The sequence below is a fragment of the Telopea speciosissima genome, chromosome 8 (genome assembly GCF_018873765.1).
Source record: "Telopea speciosissima isolate NSW1024214 ecotype Mountain lineage chromosome 8, Tspe_v1, whole genome shotgun sequence".
Taxonomy (NCBI): domain Eukaryota; kingdom Viridiplantae; phylum Streptophyta; class Magnoliopsida; order Proteales; family Proteaceae; genus Telopea; species Telopea speciosissima.
This window is the reverse complement of record NC_057923.1, coordinates 58,081,764-58,100,100: the sequence shown is the minus strand read 5'-3', so window position 1 is coordinate 58,100,100 and position 18,337 is coordinate 58,081,764. Positions and strand designations below refer to the sequence as shown.

General features: G+C 41.5%; 1 protein-coding gene across 2 annotated transcripts in view; it reads left to right on the top strand.

The window, feature by feature from the left end:
- LOC122671014 overlaps positions 1 to 18,337 on the top strand; it is a 34,346-nt gene that overhangs the window by 10,134 nt on the left and 5,875 nt on the right. Inside the window, exons 6-10 of one of the 2 annotated variants that reach the window (XM_043868091.1) lie at positions 47 to 192; positions 7,256 to 7,421; positions 7,500 to 7,622; positions 14,145 to 14,264; positions 14,707 to 14,727. In XM_043868091.1, coding sequence (XP_043724026.1) covers positions 47 to 192; positions 7,256 to 7,421; positions 7,500 to 7,622; positions 14,145 to 14,264; positions 14,707 to 14,727 — 576 coding nt within the window. The remainder of the gene's footprint in view (positions 1 to 46; positions 193 to 7,255; positions 7,422 to 7,499; positions 7,623 to 14,144; positions 14,265 to 14,706; positions 14,728 to 18,337) is intronic. The other variant, XM_043868092.1, reaches the window with a different exon arrangement.

Genomic DNA, 18,337 nt, shown 5'->3' with positions numbered 1-18,337 from the left:
TCCTCTTTTTTTTGTTACTTGCTTCCTGATAGGTTTGTCGATTTAGGGTGGCATGCTTTTGCAAAAAGAGACAATTGATAAAGACAGTACTGTCGGTGAGAATAAAACCAAGCCTGGTGATGTTGTATTGACAAGCTCACCAATTGCAGTCAGTTCTCCTAAAGGCTCCCATGGAAGAACATTTTATTACACGTAATTCTCTTCTCCTTGAAATTCTCTGTGTGCAAAACCATGTATGGACTTTATTAGTCACTTTTGTTACCTAAAATCTTGCTCCCAATGATTTCTCTTTGGATAATCTTACTAATTCTTGCTCCTAATATCCTGTGTTGACTTTGGTCCCTATCCTTCCAGTCTAGTAAACTAGAGATCAGGCATTTTAATGTAGGGAAAAGGTTGAATGTTGTAAAACTCTATTGTTGCATATCCTCCAGTCCAGCCATGTAGATAGATAATATGGTAAATCTAAACTACACATGAAATAGGGCATTGCCTAGATAGCAGTGCCCTGTTCCAAGTCAGCTCAATACCCCATGAAGGGCATTTGTTGGGTTCTCCCACTAATAGCTCATGTCAAAAGTTTCAAAATCCTTATTAATATATTATCATCGATATTTTTGGAAACACATGTGTTAGATATATGGCCAGAATACCGTGGGGGTATTCTGGACCTTTTCTTTGTTATTTAATTAGTTTTGTATTATGTGGTTTAGTCCCACATTGCTCATGTACATATTTTACTATTCTATTATTCTTATAAATAAGAAGGTGCTTAGGATGAATTAATCATCCAAGCATAGAGTTCTAATTCAGATCCACTTAACATGGTATCAGAGCGGGTTATGAATTAGAACCATCCACGATTCCCTCCCCTTCTCTAATTCTCGATCTCTCTCCTGTTCTCTTCTCTCCTCTTCTTTCCTCTGTTTTGCATTGTTCTTCTTTGTCCCATAGGGCAGCACTGATGAGGTGATCTATTGATCCAGCTGCTGCCCTCCCTTGTTACCTCACTTCATGATATGAAGAATTGATCGATAAGGTGCTGTCCTCCTTTGCTGCGAATATTGAAGACTTCAGCCTTCATTGGACAGATTCACATTATATTACAAGGATTTTGTTCACTATATTGGAGCTTCAGACCTGCGGCAGATCAGTATTCCAGCACCTACATCAAGCTACATCAAGTTCTCAAGATCGATATCTCTTCACACTTTCAGGGTTTTTTTCAAAACCCTGACAATTGTCGATCTTGGGGTTCCACTTATCAGTTAATTCTGATTTTTTGAGGAGTGCTTCACATCTGTTCAAGTGTCCTTCGCCTGCAATTTCAGCCTCATACAGTCATTTTTCAGGCCTCACATCATCTTATCGATTTCAGCAATTTCAGGGTTTTTTTCAAAACCCTGAAAATATCGATCTCAAGGTTTTCTCTGGCTGCTGTTGCTGATTCTTGGAGACACTTATTCCTTCATTATTAGAAGGCTTTCATCCTTGGTTCTGCCCCTTGTGTAGGTGAGTATGTTGGAATTGTCAATTCTCTTCTGAAATGCACCAATAGTTCTCTGGACTGGAGTCAGCTCCCCCTGAATAGGAACATTAACAACACTATTTTCTATGGTCTCCCCCTGTAAAGGATTCCCATTAGGTGAGGGAGGAACAGCCGGAGGAGGTTGGACATCATCCAAAGGAGGTTGGACAGCAGCCGTGGGTGCCGTCAAAGGAGGCTGGACAGCAGCCAGAGGAACCTCTAGTGGAGGAATCTCAAAGGGCACATCTTCACTAGAACTCTCCCCTTGAAGAGGTGGTGAAGAATAATAAGAAAGGGCCTCATGGAAAACAACATCCATACTCACCAAGGTACGACGGGAAGGGGGATGGTAACACTTATAACCTTTCTGGGTGGGAGAATAACCCAAGAAAATACAACGGAGCCCACGAGGCTCAAGCTTGCCTGGAGATCTGGTATCCCTAGCATAACACACACACCCAAATACTTTGGGAGGGACAATAAAGGAGGAATGGCCCAGTAAAATATCAGAGGGGGTACGGGAATTAAGAACCCGAGAAGGGAGCCTATTGATGAGATAGGCGGCAGTGAGAACCGCATCCCCCCAATATTGAGAAGGAACATTCCTCCCAAACATCAAAGCCCGGGCCATTTCCAACAAATGGCGGTTTTTCCTTTCTGCCACACCATTCTGGGCAGGGGTATCAACACAACTAGTTTGGTGAATGATGCCATGATCAGCCAAATATGTTTGAAATTGTGATTCAGTAAACTCGGTTCCATTATCACTTCTCAATATTTGGAGAGTAGCCTGGAACTGAGTTTGAATCATCTTATGAAAATGCTTAAAACATGAGAAAACCTGATTTTTAGTGTGCAAAAGATATACCCAAGTGTTCCGAGAATGACAATCAATAAAAGAGACAAACCAGCGATGACCAGAAATAGAGGGCTTGCGACTAGGGCCCCAAACATCAGAATGTACCAAATGAAACCAAGAAGAACTCCTTTTATTTGAAATAGGATAATTTGAACGTGTCTGTTTGGCCAGAACACAAGCCTCACAAAAAAAGTCATCCTTAGTATGTAGGGTGACCAAACGAGGAAATAAATGAGCTAAAATTCCGAAAGGGGGGTGACCTAACCGAGAGTGCCACTGGTAAAGTTCAGAAGAGACCAAGGAGTTCTGATGCAGCGGAGAAGGCAATGGTGGTGGAGAGAAGCGACCGTCATCAAGTAGGTACAAGCCACCATGCACTTTACCCAATCCAATCGTCTTCCCAGAGGCCAGATCCTGAAACACACAATGAGATGGAAAAAAAAGTGACTTTGCAGTTAAGATCACGAGTAATACTACTAATGGAAAGAAGGTTAGTAGTAAAATTAGGAATATGTAAAACAGAAGACAAGGGAAGAGAGGAAGTGCAATTGATGAGTCCTTTTCCAGATATTGAAGAAAGGGACCCATCAGCCACTTTGACCTTATCTTTCCCAGAAGTGGGAGAATATCTGTGAAACAGACTAGAGGAACCGGTCATATGATCTGTAGCTCCAGAATCTATGATCCAAGGATGGGAAGCCACAGAGGCACAATGACCTGCAAATGGAATACCGGCCGGCAAAGTGTGAACTGAAGGAGGCGAGGAATTGGCGTGGCGATGTAGTAGAGCGGCGGCGTGAAGTCCTGAGCATACGTAGGAGGGCCTGTAGATCATCCTGGGATAGACCAGTGTCGATGCAGGAGTTGCGATAACAGATCTCAGTCTGATGGGCCTTGGTCTTTGTCTTTATCTTTGTCTTGGCAGCCCTTTTAGCTTCAAAATCAGCCGGTTTCCCATGAAGTTTCCAGCACTTCTCCTTGGTGTGGTAAGGTTTGTGACAGTACTCACAAACAACAGACCCTGTAGTAGAATCACCAAGAGAAGCAATGCCACTAGGTGCGGGAGTGGCGGGCGGCACTGGAGAGGCGATCTGTCGATAATAGGGGGGTGCAACATGGCAGCCCTACGGTTTTCTTCGAGGAGACTAGGGCATATATGTTGAAGTGTGGGAAAAGGCTTGTGACCCAACACTTGAACCTGAATCTGATCATACTCCACATTTAATCCTGCCAAGAAATCATAAACCCTGATTTTGTCCATGTGTTGCTTATAAGAAGTAATAGCTGCACTGCATTGGGTGAAAATCGAAAAATGGTCCAATTGCTTGCCAAAGGCTGCGCAAGGTAGCATAGTATTTGAGACTGTCAATTCTCCCTGAGTAGTGTGAAGGACCTTCTTCCTGATTTCATATACCTGGGCATCATTGCCAAGCTGTCCATAAGTCTCCTTGCAAGCAGCCCAAATTTCTGAGGCTGTATCAAGGAGAAGAAAATTGTGTTGTTAATGTTCCTATTCAGGGGGAGCTGACTCCAGTCCAGAGAACTATTGGTGCATTTCAGAAGAGAATTGACAATTCCAACATACTCACCTACACAAGGGGCAGAACCAACAGAGGGTTGCAGAATCCCCTTTAGCACCAATACCCATCCAATTGTCGGCTCCAGATCCAGATCCTCCATCTCCTGGTAATCCCTCTTCTTCCGACCTACCTATTGCTCACCGCAAAGGTACTAGGACTTGTACTTTACATCCCATATCTCATGTTGTTTCTTATAGCTCTCTTTCTCCATCTTTTCGTGCTTTTGTATCTTCTCTTTCTTCTGTTTCGATTCCTAAAACTTGGCAGGAAGCATCTACAGATAGAAATTGGAAGGCAGCAATGTTGGAAGAAATGAGAGCACTACATAAAAATAATACATGGGAGCTTGTGACTCTTCCTCCGGGAAAGAAACCAGTTGGATGTAGATGGGTCTTCGTGGTCAAACAAAGGCGATGGTTCCGTGGATCGATATAAGGCACGTCTGGTTGCAAAGGGGTTCACTCAAACTTATGGAGTTGACTATCGGAGACCTTTGCCCGGTGCGGCTTCAACACTGTCCGGGTGCTATTATCTTGTCTTATAAATCTTGGGTGGGATCTTCACGAGTAGATGTCAAGAATGCCTTCCTCCATGGGAGCTTGAGGAGGAGGTCTATATGGACATTCCACCAGGATTCTCTGATGATAGGACCAAGGGCAAGGTCTGTAGACTGAAGCGTGCACTTTATGGGCTGAAACAGTCACCTAGGGCATGGTTTGGCGATTTCACAAGGCTATGATTTCAGCAGGTTATAGGCGAGTAATGCTGATCACACTTTGTTTATCGAGACGAGTTGGTGACAAGGCAACTCTTCTCATAGTCTATGTGGATGATATTGTGGTCACTGGTAATGATGGTGATGCTATCAGGGATTTGAAGCTCCTCCTTGGCCATGAGTTTGAGGTCAAAGATCTTGGTCCTCTGAAATATTTTCTAGGGATAGAAGTTGCTCGCTCTTCAAAGGGCATCTTTCTTTCTCAAAGAAAATATGTCCTTGATCTATTGAGTGACACAGGGCTGCTAGGTGTCATCCTTCGGATACTCCTATGGAAGCTACTACAAAACTTAGGGAGAAAGAGGGTGAGCCTGTTGACAAGGGTATTTATCAGCGGTTAGTGGGCAAGTTAATCTACCTTTCTCACACACGACCTGACATTGCAGTTGCTGTGAGTTTGGTGAGCCAGTTCATGCATGATCCCTATTCCTCTCATATGGATGCAGTCCGTCGTATTTTGAGGTATTTGAAGTCTGCTCCAGGAAAGGGAATCCTTCTATCTCCCACGGGTCACCTTAAGATTGAAGCCTATACTGATGCCGATTGGGCTGGTTCTCCTGACAGGAAATCTATCTCTGGTTACTGTTCCTTTGTTGGTGGGAACCTTGTCACATGGCGTAGCAAGAAGCAGAATGTTGTGGCCAGGTCCAGTGCTGAAGCTGAGTTTCGTGCGATGGCCCAAGGAATTTGTGAACTTCTGTGGCTTAGAGGATTATTACAGGATATCGGTGTTGCTGTCCATCTTCCCATGATGCTTTATTGTGACAATAAAACAGCCATTAGCATTGCTCATAACCCTGTCCAGCATGATCGTACTAAACACGTGGAGGTTGACCGACATTTCATCAAGGAGAAGCTTGAGGCCGGCCTCATTTGTGTTCCTTTTGTGAAGTCTACTGATCAACTGGCTGATGTGTTCACTAAGGGACTGAGTAGCAAGCTGTTTCGTCCTATCTTAGTCAAGTTGGGCATGCATGATATATATGCTCCAACTTGAGGGGGAGTGTTAGATATATGGCCAGAATACCGTGGGGGTATTCTGGACCTTTTCTTTGTTATTTAATTAGTTTTGTATTATGTGGTTTAGTCCCACATTGCTCATGTACATATTTTACTATTCTATTATTCTTATAAATAAGAAGGTGCTTGGGATGAATTAATCATCCAAGCATAGAGTTCTAATTCAGATCCACTTAACAACATGCAATTTGTTGGTATTCTGATAAAGAAAATTATAAAAAGCACTTTTCTGTGGAATATTTCTGTTTTATACTTTTAAGTTTTGTTTTGGATAGGAAAGCAAGATAAATAGAGTGAATGGTATATGAAAGAAATTCAATTTAAGCTATATGATAGCGTTCAGCAAAAGGAATAAGGAAAGAAACAGAAGACATAACATAAGAGCAACAATACGCAACTACCTAGGACCCAATCCCTCTCATCTAGCAACAACTACTTTAGGCTCAAGAATCAAGACTGACATCTGACTATTTTAGTATTTTATTATATTTACCCTATAGTAAGGAACTAATGGAAGATGCAAAAAAGGAAAAACTCGTGTCGCGGCCCACTTTGACAAACTTATCGTGGCACATCCTCATTGTGCCATATAGAATAATGATGTGGCAATTCAGACCATAGGATAGATAGTACATGATCTGGATTAGTCATATGTCCAATTCCAGAGTGTAATTCAATCAAATACACTATGTAAAATTGGCATGCGCCCCCATGTATGCCTATGCACACCTATGGTACTCTGATCACTACTGTGCACTCTCCCATAGTTCTGAATTTTCAAACCTGTATTTTACCTCTTACCAAACTCTGTTTGGGCTAAAATCTTACATGTGATGGGGCAACCTTCAGTCCATCTGCCCACAAAATTTGGGCCCTATTTGATCTGCCACTTGGCAGATATTTGGGCTGCCTTAATAAGCTTATTAAGGATTTAAGGTGGGTCATATGAAAACTTTTACCCTACAAGAAAATAACTGCATCTCAAATTAGATATTACTTCTGTTTTTTCTTTTCAAATGGGGCTTCATGATGGTGGAAGAAGTTCACAATGTGAATGCCTTTTCAAGCTACTGTATCTTTAGTTAGTATGATCTATGTAACAAGGAGAGTCATTGTTTAAAATTATATAAAATTTCTATAATTTTCGTAGCAAGTGCCATATCCAATTCCGATATCTCCTTGTTTCCTGCCTTTGAATCCAAGGTGATCTGACATGAAATCACATTCTGTATAACTTAAAAATGTTTCAAATAGATATAACTGTCAAATTAATAAAGTAACTGTAATTTCTAACCATTTAAGTCATATGGAAAAAGGGAAGAGGAATATTTACATACTTTGGTCATATTTAATTCATTTGGTTTTCTTGCTTTTTGTTCTGTGCACTTGGGTTGGAACTATTAAATTTTCAGGTCTCAATCCTTGCTTGTTTTTCAATTGTCAAATTTTCTTTCAAATTTGAGCTGCTTAATTTGGGATCATTGGATGGGCAGGTCAGCAAGATCTTTATCAAAGAGTCTTACACCTACGACAGGAGCATGTTTAGCGAGATCTCCAATCACCACTCTTGATCGACATTCTCTTCAAGAGCCTTTGCTTAATGAAATTGATTCTACGAAATCTGTATCAGTTGTAAAAAAGAAAAGCATTCTTTGTGTGGTGAGCTATTGACCAGAACTCAGTAGTGTTCATTTGTTTCCAGTTGTAATTTTATCATTAAAAGTTACTTTGTTGCAGGTCTCTGCAATGACATTATTCATCAAAATGTTTGGTCTACACCCTTCTGAGCATAATAGATCTGACATTGACATAGAGAAACCAGCTGGAGTCATAATTCGTGTAGGAAGAAAGCTTTTGCAGGTAGATTATGCAATTACTTAATTTTTTTCATTGAAAACCGTTGTTGAGTTGTGTTGAGGCATCATCTAGGCGACAAGGCACTCTGGGACACCCAAGGTTCAAGTGGTTTTGTTTGTCTAGGCACCAATACAGAACCAGTCAAAGGAAGGGGAAAATTGGGAAGAAGGCGGAAAAGGGGAAGAAAACGAGAAAATATTACCCAGGAATTGATATGCATACCCAAAGTGGCATATTTTTTTTTACCAAATATGGCAATTGCCTTGGATGCCTTGGCCTTCTTTAGGTGTCTTGCTAAGTGTCACCTGGACACCTCCATGGCTCGCCTTGGCACCGTGACAACTATAAAAGCTCCATGGTTCCTTTCATCCACTGGTCAGTTAGTTGACCATCTCGACACTTAAGACCATCAATTCAATGCAATTCCAGTTGGATTGGCAGTAATTCAATAATATCCATTTGACCTTTTTGTCTGAACAAAAGACACTGTTTAGGAAGGTTAGATATGGCAGATTGATAATGAACCATCTATATGTGAGGACTTTCTCCCCCCCTCCTTTTTGTAAGAAGCAATTCTTTTTTTTTTTTACATGATGTGTTTGTCTTTTTTATTTGTCTTGACTTTTCCAACGACTGTGATGTGTTTGTTGGTTTCTATAAACAGCCTTGGAAACAATGCTTAGATGATCTGATCGATCATCCCAGCCTCTTATTTATAATAAAAACAAGTTACAGCATAGATATGAATCCCCCCCAATCCTATTCCTACTAGGAATTCCCACTATAACTAGGAATCCCAAATAGAAATCGTATAGGGGGGGACAAACAGGAATAAAACAATAAAAAAACTAATTAAAATAAAATAAGTAATGAAAGCAACTAGGACTAGGTTACCCCAAGTGGGTAACGTAGCGTATCTCAACACTCCCCCTCAAGTTGGAGCAAAGATGTCGATCATGCCCAACTTGACTAGATTTGGATGAAATAGCTTCCCAGACAATCCCTTAGTGAAGATATCTGCAAGTTGATCAGTAGACGTCACAAAGGGAATGCAAATCAACCCTTCTTCTAACTTCTCTTTGATGAAATGCCTATCCACCTCAACATGCTTGGTACGATCATGCTGTACTGGGTTGTGTGCTATGCTGATTGCAGCCTTGTTGTCACAGTATTACATCATAGGAAGACGAATAGGAACACCAAGATCTTGTAGCAGCCCTTTAAGCCAGAGTAACTCATAAATACCCTGTGCCATAGCTCGAAACTCAGCTTCGGCACTAGAATGAGCAACAACATTTTGCTTCTTACTACGCCACGTGACAAGATTTCCACCTACAAAGGAGCAATACCCTGAAATAGACTTGCGATCTGCAGAACCAGCCTAATCAGCATCAGTGTACGCTTCTATCCGTAGAAGACCATGCGTAGACAAAAGAATTCCTTTTCCAGGAGCTGACTTCAAATAGTGCAAGATACGAAGAGCAGCCTCCATATGTGAAGAGTAGGGATCATGCATAAATTGGCTCACAGTACTCACGGCGACAGCAATGTCAGGACGAGTGTGTGAAAGATAAATCAGCTTCCCTACAAGTCTTTGGTACCGGCCTTTATCAACAGGCTTACCCTCTTTCTCCTTGGGTCGAATAGTAGGGTCCATAGGGGTATCTGAAGGATGACAGCCAAGCAACCCGGTCTCAGCCAATAACTCTAGGACATACTTCCTCTGGGAGAGAAAAATGCCTTTAGAAGATCTGGCTACTTCAATCCCAAGAAAGCATCGTAATTTCCCTAGATCCTTAATCTCAAATTCTTGTCCAAGGAAGGTCTTCAATCGTCTGATCTCATCACCATCATTGCCATTAACCACTATATCATCAACGTAGACTATATGAATAGTGAGTTTTTCACCAACCCTCTTTATAAAGAGTGTGTGATCAGCATTACTCTACTTATAGTCCACAGAAATCATGGCCTTGTGGAACCGCCCAAACCATGCTCGAGGTGACTGCTTCAGCCCATAAAGTGCACGCTTCAGTTTACATACTTTTCCTTGGTTTCTGTCACAAGAGAACCCTGGTGGAATGTCCATATACACCTCCTCATCCAGTGTCCCATTAAGGAAGACATTTTTTACATCTAGCTGCTGCAAATCCCATCCAAGGTTAACTGCACAAGATAATAACACACGAACAGTATTTAACTTGGCAACAGGTGCAAAAGTTTCCTGGTAATCAATGCCGTATGTTTGAGTAAACCCTTTGGCCACGAGTCGTACCTTATACCTATCCACAGTGCCATCCACCTTCTGTTTCACCACAAACACCCATTTGCATCCAACGGTTTTCTTCCCAGGTGGAAGAACCACAAGCTCCCATGTGTTATTTTTTTTCAGGGCTTCCATTTCTTCCATCATAGCTGCCTTCCACTTTCTGCTGATAAAGCTTCCTGCCAATTGTTAGGAATACGAACAAAAGAAAGAGAGGAAACAAAGGCACGAAAGGATGGGGAAAGGGAATCATAAGAAACAACATGAGATATGGGATGCTGAGTGCAAGATCTGACACATTTGCGAAGAGCAATAGGTAAATCAGGAACATTACCAGGTAGAGAGACAGGTTCTGGATCCGGGTTCGGCAATTGGATGGGTATTGGAGCAACAGTTGATTGAACTTGCTTATGTTTCCTTGCATGGGTCTTCATATTACTGGCATCAATCCTCCTCTGAAATTCACTAATAGTCCTCTGGGCAGGAGTCTGGACCGGGGTAGCTTGCTCCCCCTGAATAGAAACGGTCTCTCCCTGTATAGGAACCTCTCCCCCTGACTCAGGGGGTACCAGGGGCAGGCCGAACTGGTTCAGACTCATGGTAAACAGACTGAAGTGGAGGTGGAGAGTCAATAGTCAGCACATCTTCACTAACACTCTCCCCTTGAAGAGGTGGGGACACAGAATATGGAACATTTTCATGAAAGACAACATCCATGCTGACAAAAGTCCTGCGTGATGGAGGGTAGTAACATTTGTACCCCTTTTGGGTAGCAGAGTATCCCAAGAAAATGCAGCGGAGGCTACGTGGGTCAAGTTTACCAGGGGACCTTTTATCCCTAGCATAACAAACGAAGCCAAATACCTTAGGTGGGACTATAAAAAAAAAAGAGCCAAATAATAGCTCAATAGGGGCTTTCGAGAGAAGAACCCGACTGGGCAGCCTATTAATTAAATAGGCTGCAGTAAGGACAGCATCCCCCCAATAAAGGGAAGGGACATTGCGGGCAAACATAAGAGCCCTAGCCACCTCCAAGAGGTGGTGGTTTTTTCTCTCAGCGACACCATTTTGGGCTAGAGTATCGACACAGCTGGTCTGATGGAGGATTCCATGCGCAGCAAGGTAATGTTGGAACTGACCTTCCATATACTCTTTTCCATTGTCACTCCTTAAAATTTGAAGAGTGGCATTAAATTGGGTCTTAATCATTTGATGAAAGTGCTGAAAACATAAAAAAACTTCACTTTTTGTGTGCATAAGGTATACCCAAGTGAACCTAGAATAGCAGTCAATGAAAGTGACATACCACCGATGGCCAGTCAGGGAAGCTTTCCTACTAGGCCCCCACACATCAGTATGAACAATATGGAATAAGGACGAGGATCTTTTATTAGAAATAGGATAAGTTGAACGTGTCTGTTTAGCCAAGACACAAGGCTCACAAAAAAAGTTTTCCTTATTATAGTCTTTATCTAATGCAGGAAATAAATTTGATAAAGTACCTAAAGGGGGATGGCCTAGTCTAGGGTGCCATTTATGTAAGTCAGAGGAGAAAGATGCCGAAGGTAAAGTCTGAGTATGTTTAGGATTGCCATCAAGTAGGTACAATCCACCATGCACTTTACCCGATCCAATCGTCTTCCCCGAGTCCAGTTCCTGAAAGACACAGTGAGTGGGAAAAAAAGTCACTTTACAATTCAGGGATTTAGTGATACTGCTAATGGGAAGAAGGTTAGTTGTAAATTTGGGAATATGCAACACAGATGATAGTGTAAGGGAAGGAGAACAACCAATGGATCATTTCCCTGAGATGGAGGAGAGAGACCCATCAGCAATTTTGACTTTATCCTTACCAGAAGCAGGAGAATATGTATTAAAAAGACTGGAAGAACCTGTCATGTGATAAGTAGCACCAGAATCTATAATCCATGGAGTGGATGCTACTGATGCACAATGACCAGCAGAGGAAATACCTGCACGGGCAAAGAAGGAACCTAAATTGGCAGCAGACGTAGTAGAGGCAGCAGATGTGTTCAGCATACGACGTAGAGCTTGGAGTTCTTCCTGGGAGAAACCGATGTCAGCAGTGGGAGTTGGAGCTACACTTTCAGTGTGATTGGCTTTGTTTTTAGACTTAGCACAACCACGTTTAGCCTCAAAATCAGCTGGCTTCCCATGTAATTTCCAACACTGAGCCTTAGTGTGATATGGTTTGTGACAATGCTCACACTTAACAGGCTCTTTGCTGGTAGTAGTAGAAGTAACAACACTGTCAGCAGAAGTAACAGGAGTGGAACCAGCAGTCTATAAGGCTGATCTCTCAACTTTGGGAGTAATCATCATGGCAGCCCTTCGTGTCTCTTCACTGTGAACATAAGAAAAAGTCTCCTCTAGAGTAGGGAAAGGAACCTGTCCAAGGACTTGCACCCGAATAGGGTCATAGTCATCATTGAGGCCAGCCAGGAAATCATAGACACGGAATTGGTCTACATAGGTGTGGTAGGCAGTAATATCAGTGGTAGTAGTAGGCTGAAACCGAGCATAGTGATCCAATTGTTGCCATAAACATTTGAGGGCAGCATAGTATTTGGTGACAGACATCTCCTTCTGAGTAGTGTTTTGGAGTGTCTTCCTAATTTCATAAACCTGTGAGCACCACTACCTGAACGACCATAAGTGCCCTTGACAGCTGTCCATATCTGTGTAGCAGTGTCAAGGAGAAGATACTGACTAGAGAGGTCAGTGGTCATAGAGTTTAGAACAAAGGACATTACCATTGCATCATTGGCAGCCCATTTAGTGCGAGCAGCCCCTTCTTCAGTAGGTTGTTTGGTGGTGCCAGTAAGATGGCCAGTGAGTCCCCTTCCAGCCACTGTTAGGGATAATGATCTGGCCCAAATTAAGTAATTTGTACCATCAAGCTTGATGGCAGCAGCATAAGGGAGAAAATCAGACCTGGTTTGATCTCCTCCAGAAGTAGCAGTAGTCATCTCTGAGTCATCCATGATTCAGCCAAGCAGAGAAAAAAATCAGATCTTCAAAAAGCCTGATTCGAGTGTGAATAATGGGTTTTGAAATTGCAGAATTTTCAGCTTGCAGAATAGGCTGAAACTGAGGTCGAGTTTCCCTCTAATAGCAGGGAAAAGAACTTCCAAAAATTAGCTCTTTCTAATGAGCCAATAAAAAGTCCTAAATTTTTGACAAATTTATGAATATAATCTGATTGCAGAAACCCAAATTGCAGGAAAAAGATGCAGAAAAAATGCAGAATTGGATCTAAACCAATGCTGCAGTCTTCAAACAAGGGCTGGTGCAGACCAATAATAGCAGGAACCAATCTCCATAAGTGCAGAAATCAAACTCCAGTTGAAAAATAGCTCGATCTCCAAGGTTGGAAAAAACCTGCCGGCAGAAATAGGTCACACCTCTTGTTCTTCGATCTTTAATGAGGTGACATTGAGGGCAGCAACTGAATTTGCACTATATCACCTCATAGTTGCTACCCTGATGGGGAAAAAAGGCCGAGAGTGATGGAGAGAAAGAAAAAAGAAAAAAAACCAGAAACCGAGAAAGGGGAAGATCAGAAAAAAAGGAAAAACTGAGAAATAAGAGAGAGGAGAGAACCAGAAATCGAGAGTAGCTGTTCCTAGATCAGATTAGGCTTTGATACCATGTAAACAGCCTTGGAAACAATGCTTAGTTGATCTGATCGATCATCCCAGCCTCTTATTTATAATAAAAACAAGTTACAGCATAGATATGAATCCCCCCCCAATCCTATTCCTACTAGGAATTCCCACTATAACTAGGAATCCCAAATAGAAATCGTATAGGGGGGACAAACAGGAATAAAACAATAAAAAAACTAATTAAAATAAAATAAGTAATGAAAGCAACTAGGACTAGGTTACCTCAAGTGGGTAACGTAGCCTATCTCAACAGTTTCATTTTGGTCAAGCGTTGTTTTGCTGTAAAATTCCTCATCAATCAAACAAACGGGATTGATGAAATTGCGGAAGAATCTAATTATGAATGGGAAGAAGTGGTTTTCCTCAAATTGGTCATGCGTGAGATAAAACCACAATTAAAGTTGATGGTTTTTTTTTGTGATCTTGAAGTTTCTATACACTTCCTACTTAGTTGGAATAATCTTTCTAACTTTGGCTTTTTTGAGCTTTTGCCCCCTCCCCCTTTCTTCCAGTACCTTCCAGTGTAGGCATGGATAGTTCATTTGATTTTCTTTGGATTGGATTTTCCAGAATGGTGGTGGATTATTATTGGTTAATGAAGTTGAAGAACACAGTGGCATTGGATCCTTTCTTGGTTGGGCAATGGCAGCTATATACATGGGTGGACGGGTTCCTCAGATTTTCTTAAATGTGAGATTCTAATTTGCGTTTTTATAATTTTTTCTTGTCATTCAATTTTCCCATCTTCCAAAAGTTTGCCATGATTTTGTGAACATGTAATAAAGTTTATCATGGTTTGATGGGATGATTGTTATGTTTCTATTTATTACGTTAGCAATTACAAGTTTTGACGTCTATGTTAGGAAAAGAATCCCCACCCCCCAAAAAAAAAGAAGATGGGAAATAAACGAGAGAGAGAGAGAGGAGGTGGTGGAGGTGGATTGGATCTGTTATGTATGAGAATGTATGAAGTATTTTGGAATGATGTAGTTCAAAAATGTTGCTTTCATAACCCTTGTTTTTTGAGGGCCTTTTTCAGACTATGCTGGTTTTATTTGAGTTATACTTCACACTGCCATTTAATTGTATGTGATTCAAACTAACATAGATCTGTTTTAAATCGGTTTTGCAGATTAGGAGAGGCAATGTTGAGGTAAACCTGCTTGTCTTCTATGTTTTAGGTGCTTCATGTTCATTGAAGAGTTTTTTCTGGACAAGCATAGTTTTCTTACATTCTGTCATTTTATTTCCTTATTTTTATAAATTTCTATTGTCATGCGCACCAAGATTAAAAGGGAGTGCAAAGATGGTACTGTCCAAACTGCCTCCAGTTGCATGCTCGCAGAATGTTAGCAACATTTGGCAAATGGCAGGTTGGTTGGGGCCCAAATTTTAGTGAGGTAGGTCCCCACCCTCCCATGCTCATATGCCAAGTATGGGGTCTAGATGGAACCTGCCATGTGTCAAAACTAAAGTAAAGAAAAATGGTTCAAAACTAATAATCTTTGATGGTTTTGGATTGTTAAAACATAGATGAAAATTTTCAATTGCCAGAGAATACTTGGTGGGCCTTGCAACTGGTTTGCAGCTCCAAATTTAACACGTGATCAATATATGGCATCCTCATTGCATTCCCAATTTGCTCAATTGGCATGCCATGTGGCATAAATCAAGGGTCCCAACCTGCCTTCTCTATCTATATCATAGTTGTCATGGCGTCGCCATGGCTCTGGGGAAAGGCACATATCGAAGTACGCCATGGTGAATGTAAAAATATCGTCCGATATGACGTCCATGGCGTCGCCATGGACGCCATACCACGATATATGGGCATGTCGGTCGATATTTGTACATTTGAATGTAAAGTTAGACTTAAATTTAAAAAAAAAAAAAACCATTTAATAGCTTAGATGCTTTTTCGTTAATGTCTATTGGAGGTGTAACTTAAAAATATACACCTACAATACACATTAACATAAAAAAATTAAAAACATCAAACATATTACCCTAATTACCCTAATTGGGGGGGGAAATAGAAATCGCAATGCCAAAATTGTTCGAGACGAGAGTCGAGAGGAGAGAGTCGAGACTCGAGACAGAGGAACAGTTCGTGAGAAGAGGTCGAGATTCCGGCCAGGCTTCCTGCAATTCTCGGCGACATAGGTCTTCACTCCTTCGAAGTTCGAAGTTGCAACCACCTCCGGCAACCTCCAGGACTCCAGGTAAGTAATTTTTTATTATTATTTTTTTAATTTTGGTTCTTCTTCCTCCTCCCAGTCCTCCGGCAACTCGATCTTTGAGTTCAGTTCTTCTCCTCCCAGGCAGTCCTCTTCTTCTTCTTCAGTTCTTCTCCTAATCTCCTCCCAGCCTCCGGTAATGATTAGTGATTACAGCCAGCACTATTAGTATCGTTTTTTTTTTTTTTTTTTTTGTGTCTTCTTGCCTTGCACAGCCACACATACGCAGTTACACACAGAGACAGGGAGAGAGTCAAGAGACAGAAGGGGGGGATTTATTTCAGTTAGTACTTAGTAGTCCTCTCGGTTTTTTTTTTTTTTTTTTTTTTTTTCTCTTTTCTTCTTCGCAACTGCTTGTACAGTCACAGAGACAGGGAGATAGTCGAGAGAGACGGGGGCCTCTCGGTTTTTTTTTTTTTTTCCTTCTACGCAACTGCTTGTACAGTGACTACAGTCACAGGGAGATAGTCAAGAGACAGAGGGGAGGGATTTATTCCAGTTACAGCCATAGACCATAGTACTCTCGGTTTTTTTTTCTTTTTTCTTCTTCTTGCCTTGCAGTTGCAGGCTTGCTTACAGTCGCAGACCTCTCAGTTTTTTTTTTCTTCCTTTTTTCTTCTTGTTGCCTTGCAATTGCAGCCTTGCAGGCTTGCACACAACCTCTCGGTTTTTTGTTTCTACTTCTTGCCTTGCAGTTGCATGCTTCCACAGTTCCACATAGACAGAGAAGGTGTATTTTTTTTTCTTCTTCTTGTCCTGCACACAGTCAAGACTATTGCTTTCAATTATTTGATAGGCTAATTTATGTTTTCATACTTTCATATACACTAATAGATATTACACTTTCATGAATTAAACCATAGTGAATTAGTAGTTATTAGAAGAGAAAACTAAGAGAATGCTTGAGTGATCGAAATAGATCACCCAGGCCCTTTATTTATATTAATTGAATAACACTAAATCAAAGTACAAATAGGAATGAATGCTGCCTCAGTCCTAATCCTATTAGGAATTCCTAATACAACTAGGAATCCAAAAAATAGAACTAGGCTGAGGGAAAAACAATAAAAAAGAAAAGCCCTACTAGTCCTAGCCGAGATATGACTAGGAATCTAGGATTACATAAAATATAATAAACAGAAAAAGACCAGAATACCCCTACGGTTGGTATTCTGGTATATCTTTAACACTCCCCCCCAAGTTGGAGCAAAGATATCAAGCACGCCCAACTTGACTAGGCTAGGATGAAAGACCCGTCCAGGCAGTCCCTTGGTGAACATATCAGCAAGCTGATCAGTAGACTTCACATAAGGAACACAAATAAGGCCTTCCTCTAACTTTTCCTCGATAAAATGCCGATCCACCTCAACATGCTTCGTGCGATCATGCTGTACCGGATTATGTGCAATGCTAATGGCAGCCTTGTTATCGCAATATAACATTATAGGAAGGCGAATAGCAACGCTAAGATCTTGTAGCAAACCTTTTAACCAAAGTAGCTCACAAATACCTTGTGCCATAGCACGAAACTCTGCCTCAGCACTAGAACGGGCCACCACATTTTGCTTCTTGCTACGCCAGGTGACAAGATTACCACCCACAAAAGAACAGTAACCAGAAATAGACTTCCGATCCAGGGATCTTGCCCAATCAGCATCAGTATACGCCTCAATGCGTAGGTGACCATGTGGAGCTAAGAGAATTCCTTTTCCAGGAGCGGACTTCAAGTAGTGAAGAATCCTAAGAACAGCCTCCATGTGTGAAGTGTAGGGATCATGCATAAACTGACTGACAAGACTAACAGCAATAGCAATATCGGGACGAGTATGAGAGAGATAAATCAACTTTCCCACTAGTCTTTGATATCGACCTTTATCAATTGGATCACCCTCCTTTTCCTTGAGACGAACATTTGCATCCATAGGAGTATCTGAAGGACTGCATCCTAACAAACCAGTTTCAGTCAGTAGGTCTAGGACATATTTTCGTTGGGAAAGAAAGATGCCTTTTGAAGATCTGGCAACTTCCATCCCAAGAAAATGCCTTAATTTTCCTAGATCCTTAATTTCAAACTCTTGACCAAGAAATGTCTTCAACTTCCTGATCTCAACACCATCATTGCCAGTGACCACAATATCATCAATGTAGACTATCAAGATAGTGAGTTTTTCGCCTACTCTCTTGATAAAGAGAGTGTGATCTGCATTACTCTGCTTGTAACCTACAGAAACCATTGCTTTGTGAAACCCGCCAAACCATGCTCGAGGAGATTGTTTCAACCCGCCAAACCATGCTCGAGGAGATTGTTTCAACCCATAGAGAGCACGTTTCAATCTGTATACCTTTCCTCGATTGCTGTCAGAAGAAAAACCTGGTGGAATGTCCATGTAAACCTCTTCATCGAGTTCCCCATTAAGGAAGACATTCTTCACATCAAGCTGTTGTAAGTCCCATCCAAGGTTAACTGCACAAGACAATAGTACTCGGACAGTATTCAGCTTAGCGACAGGAGCAAAGGTCTCCTGG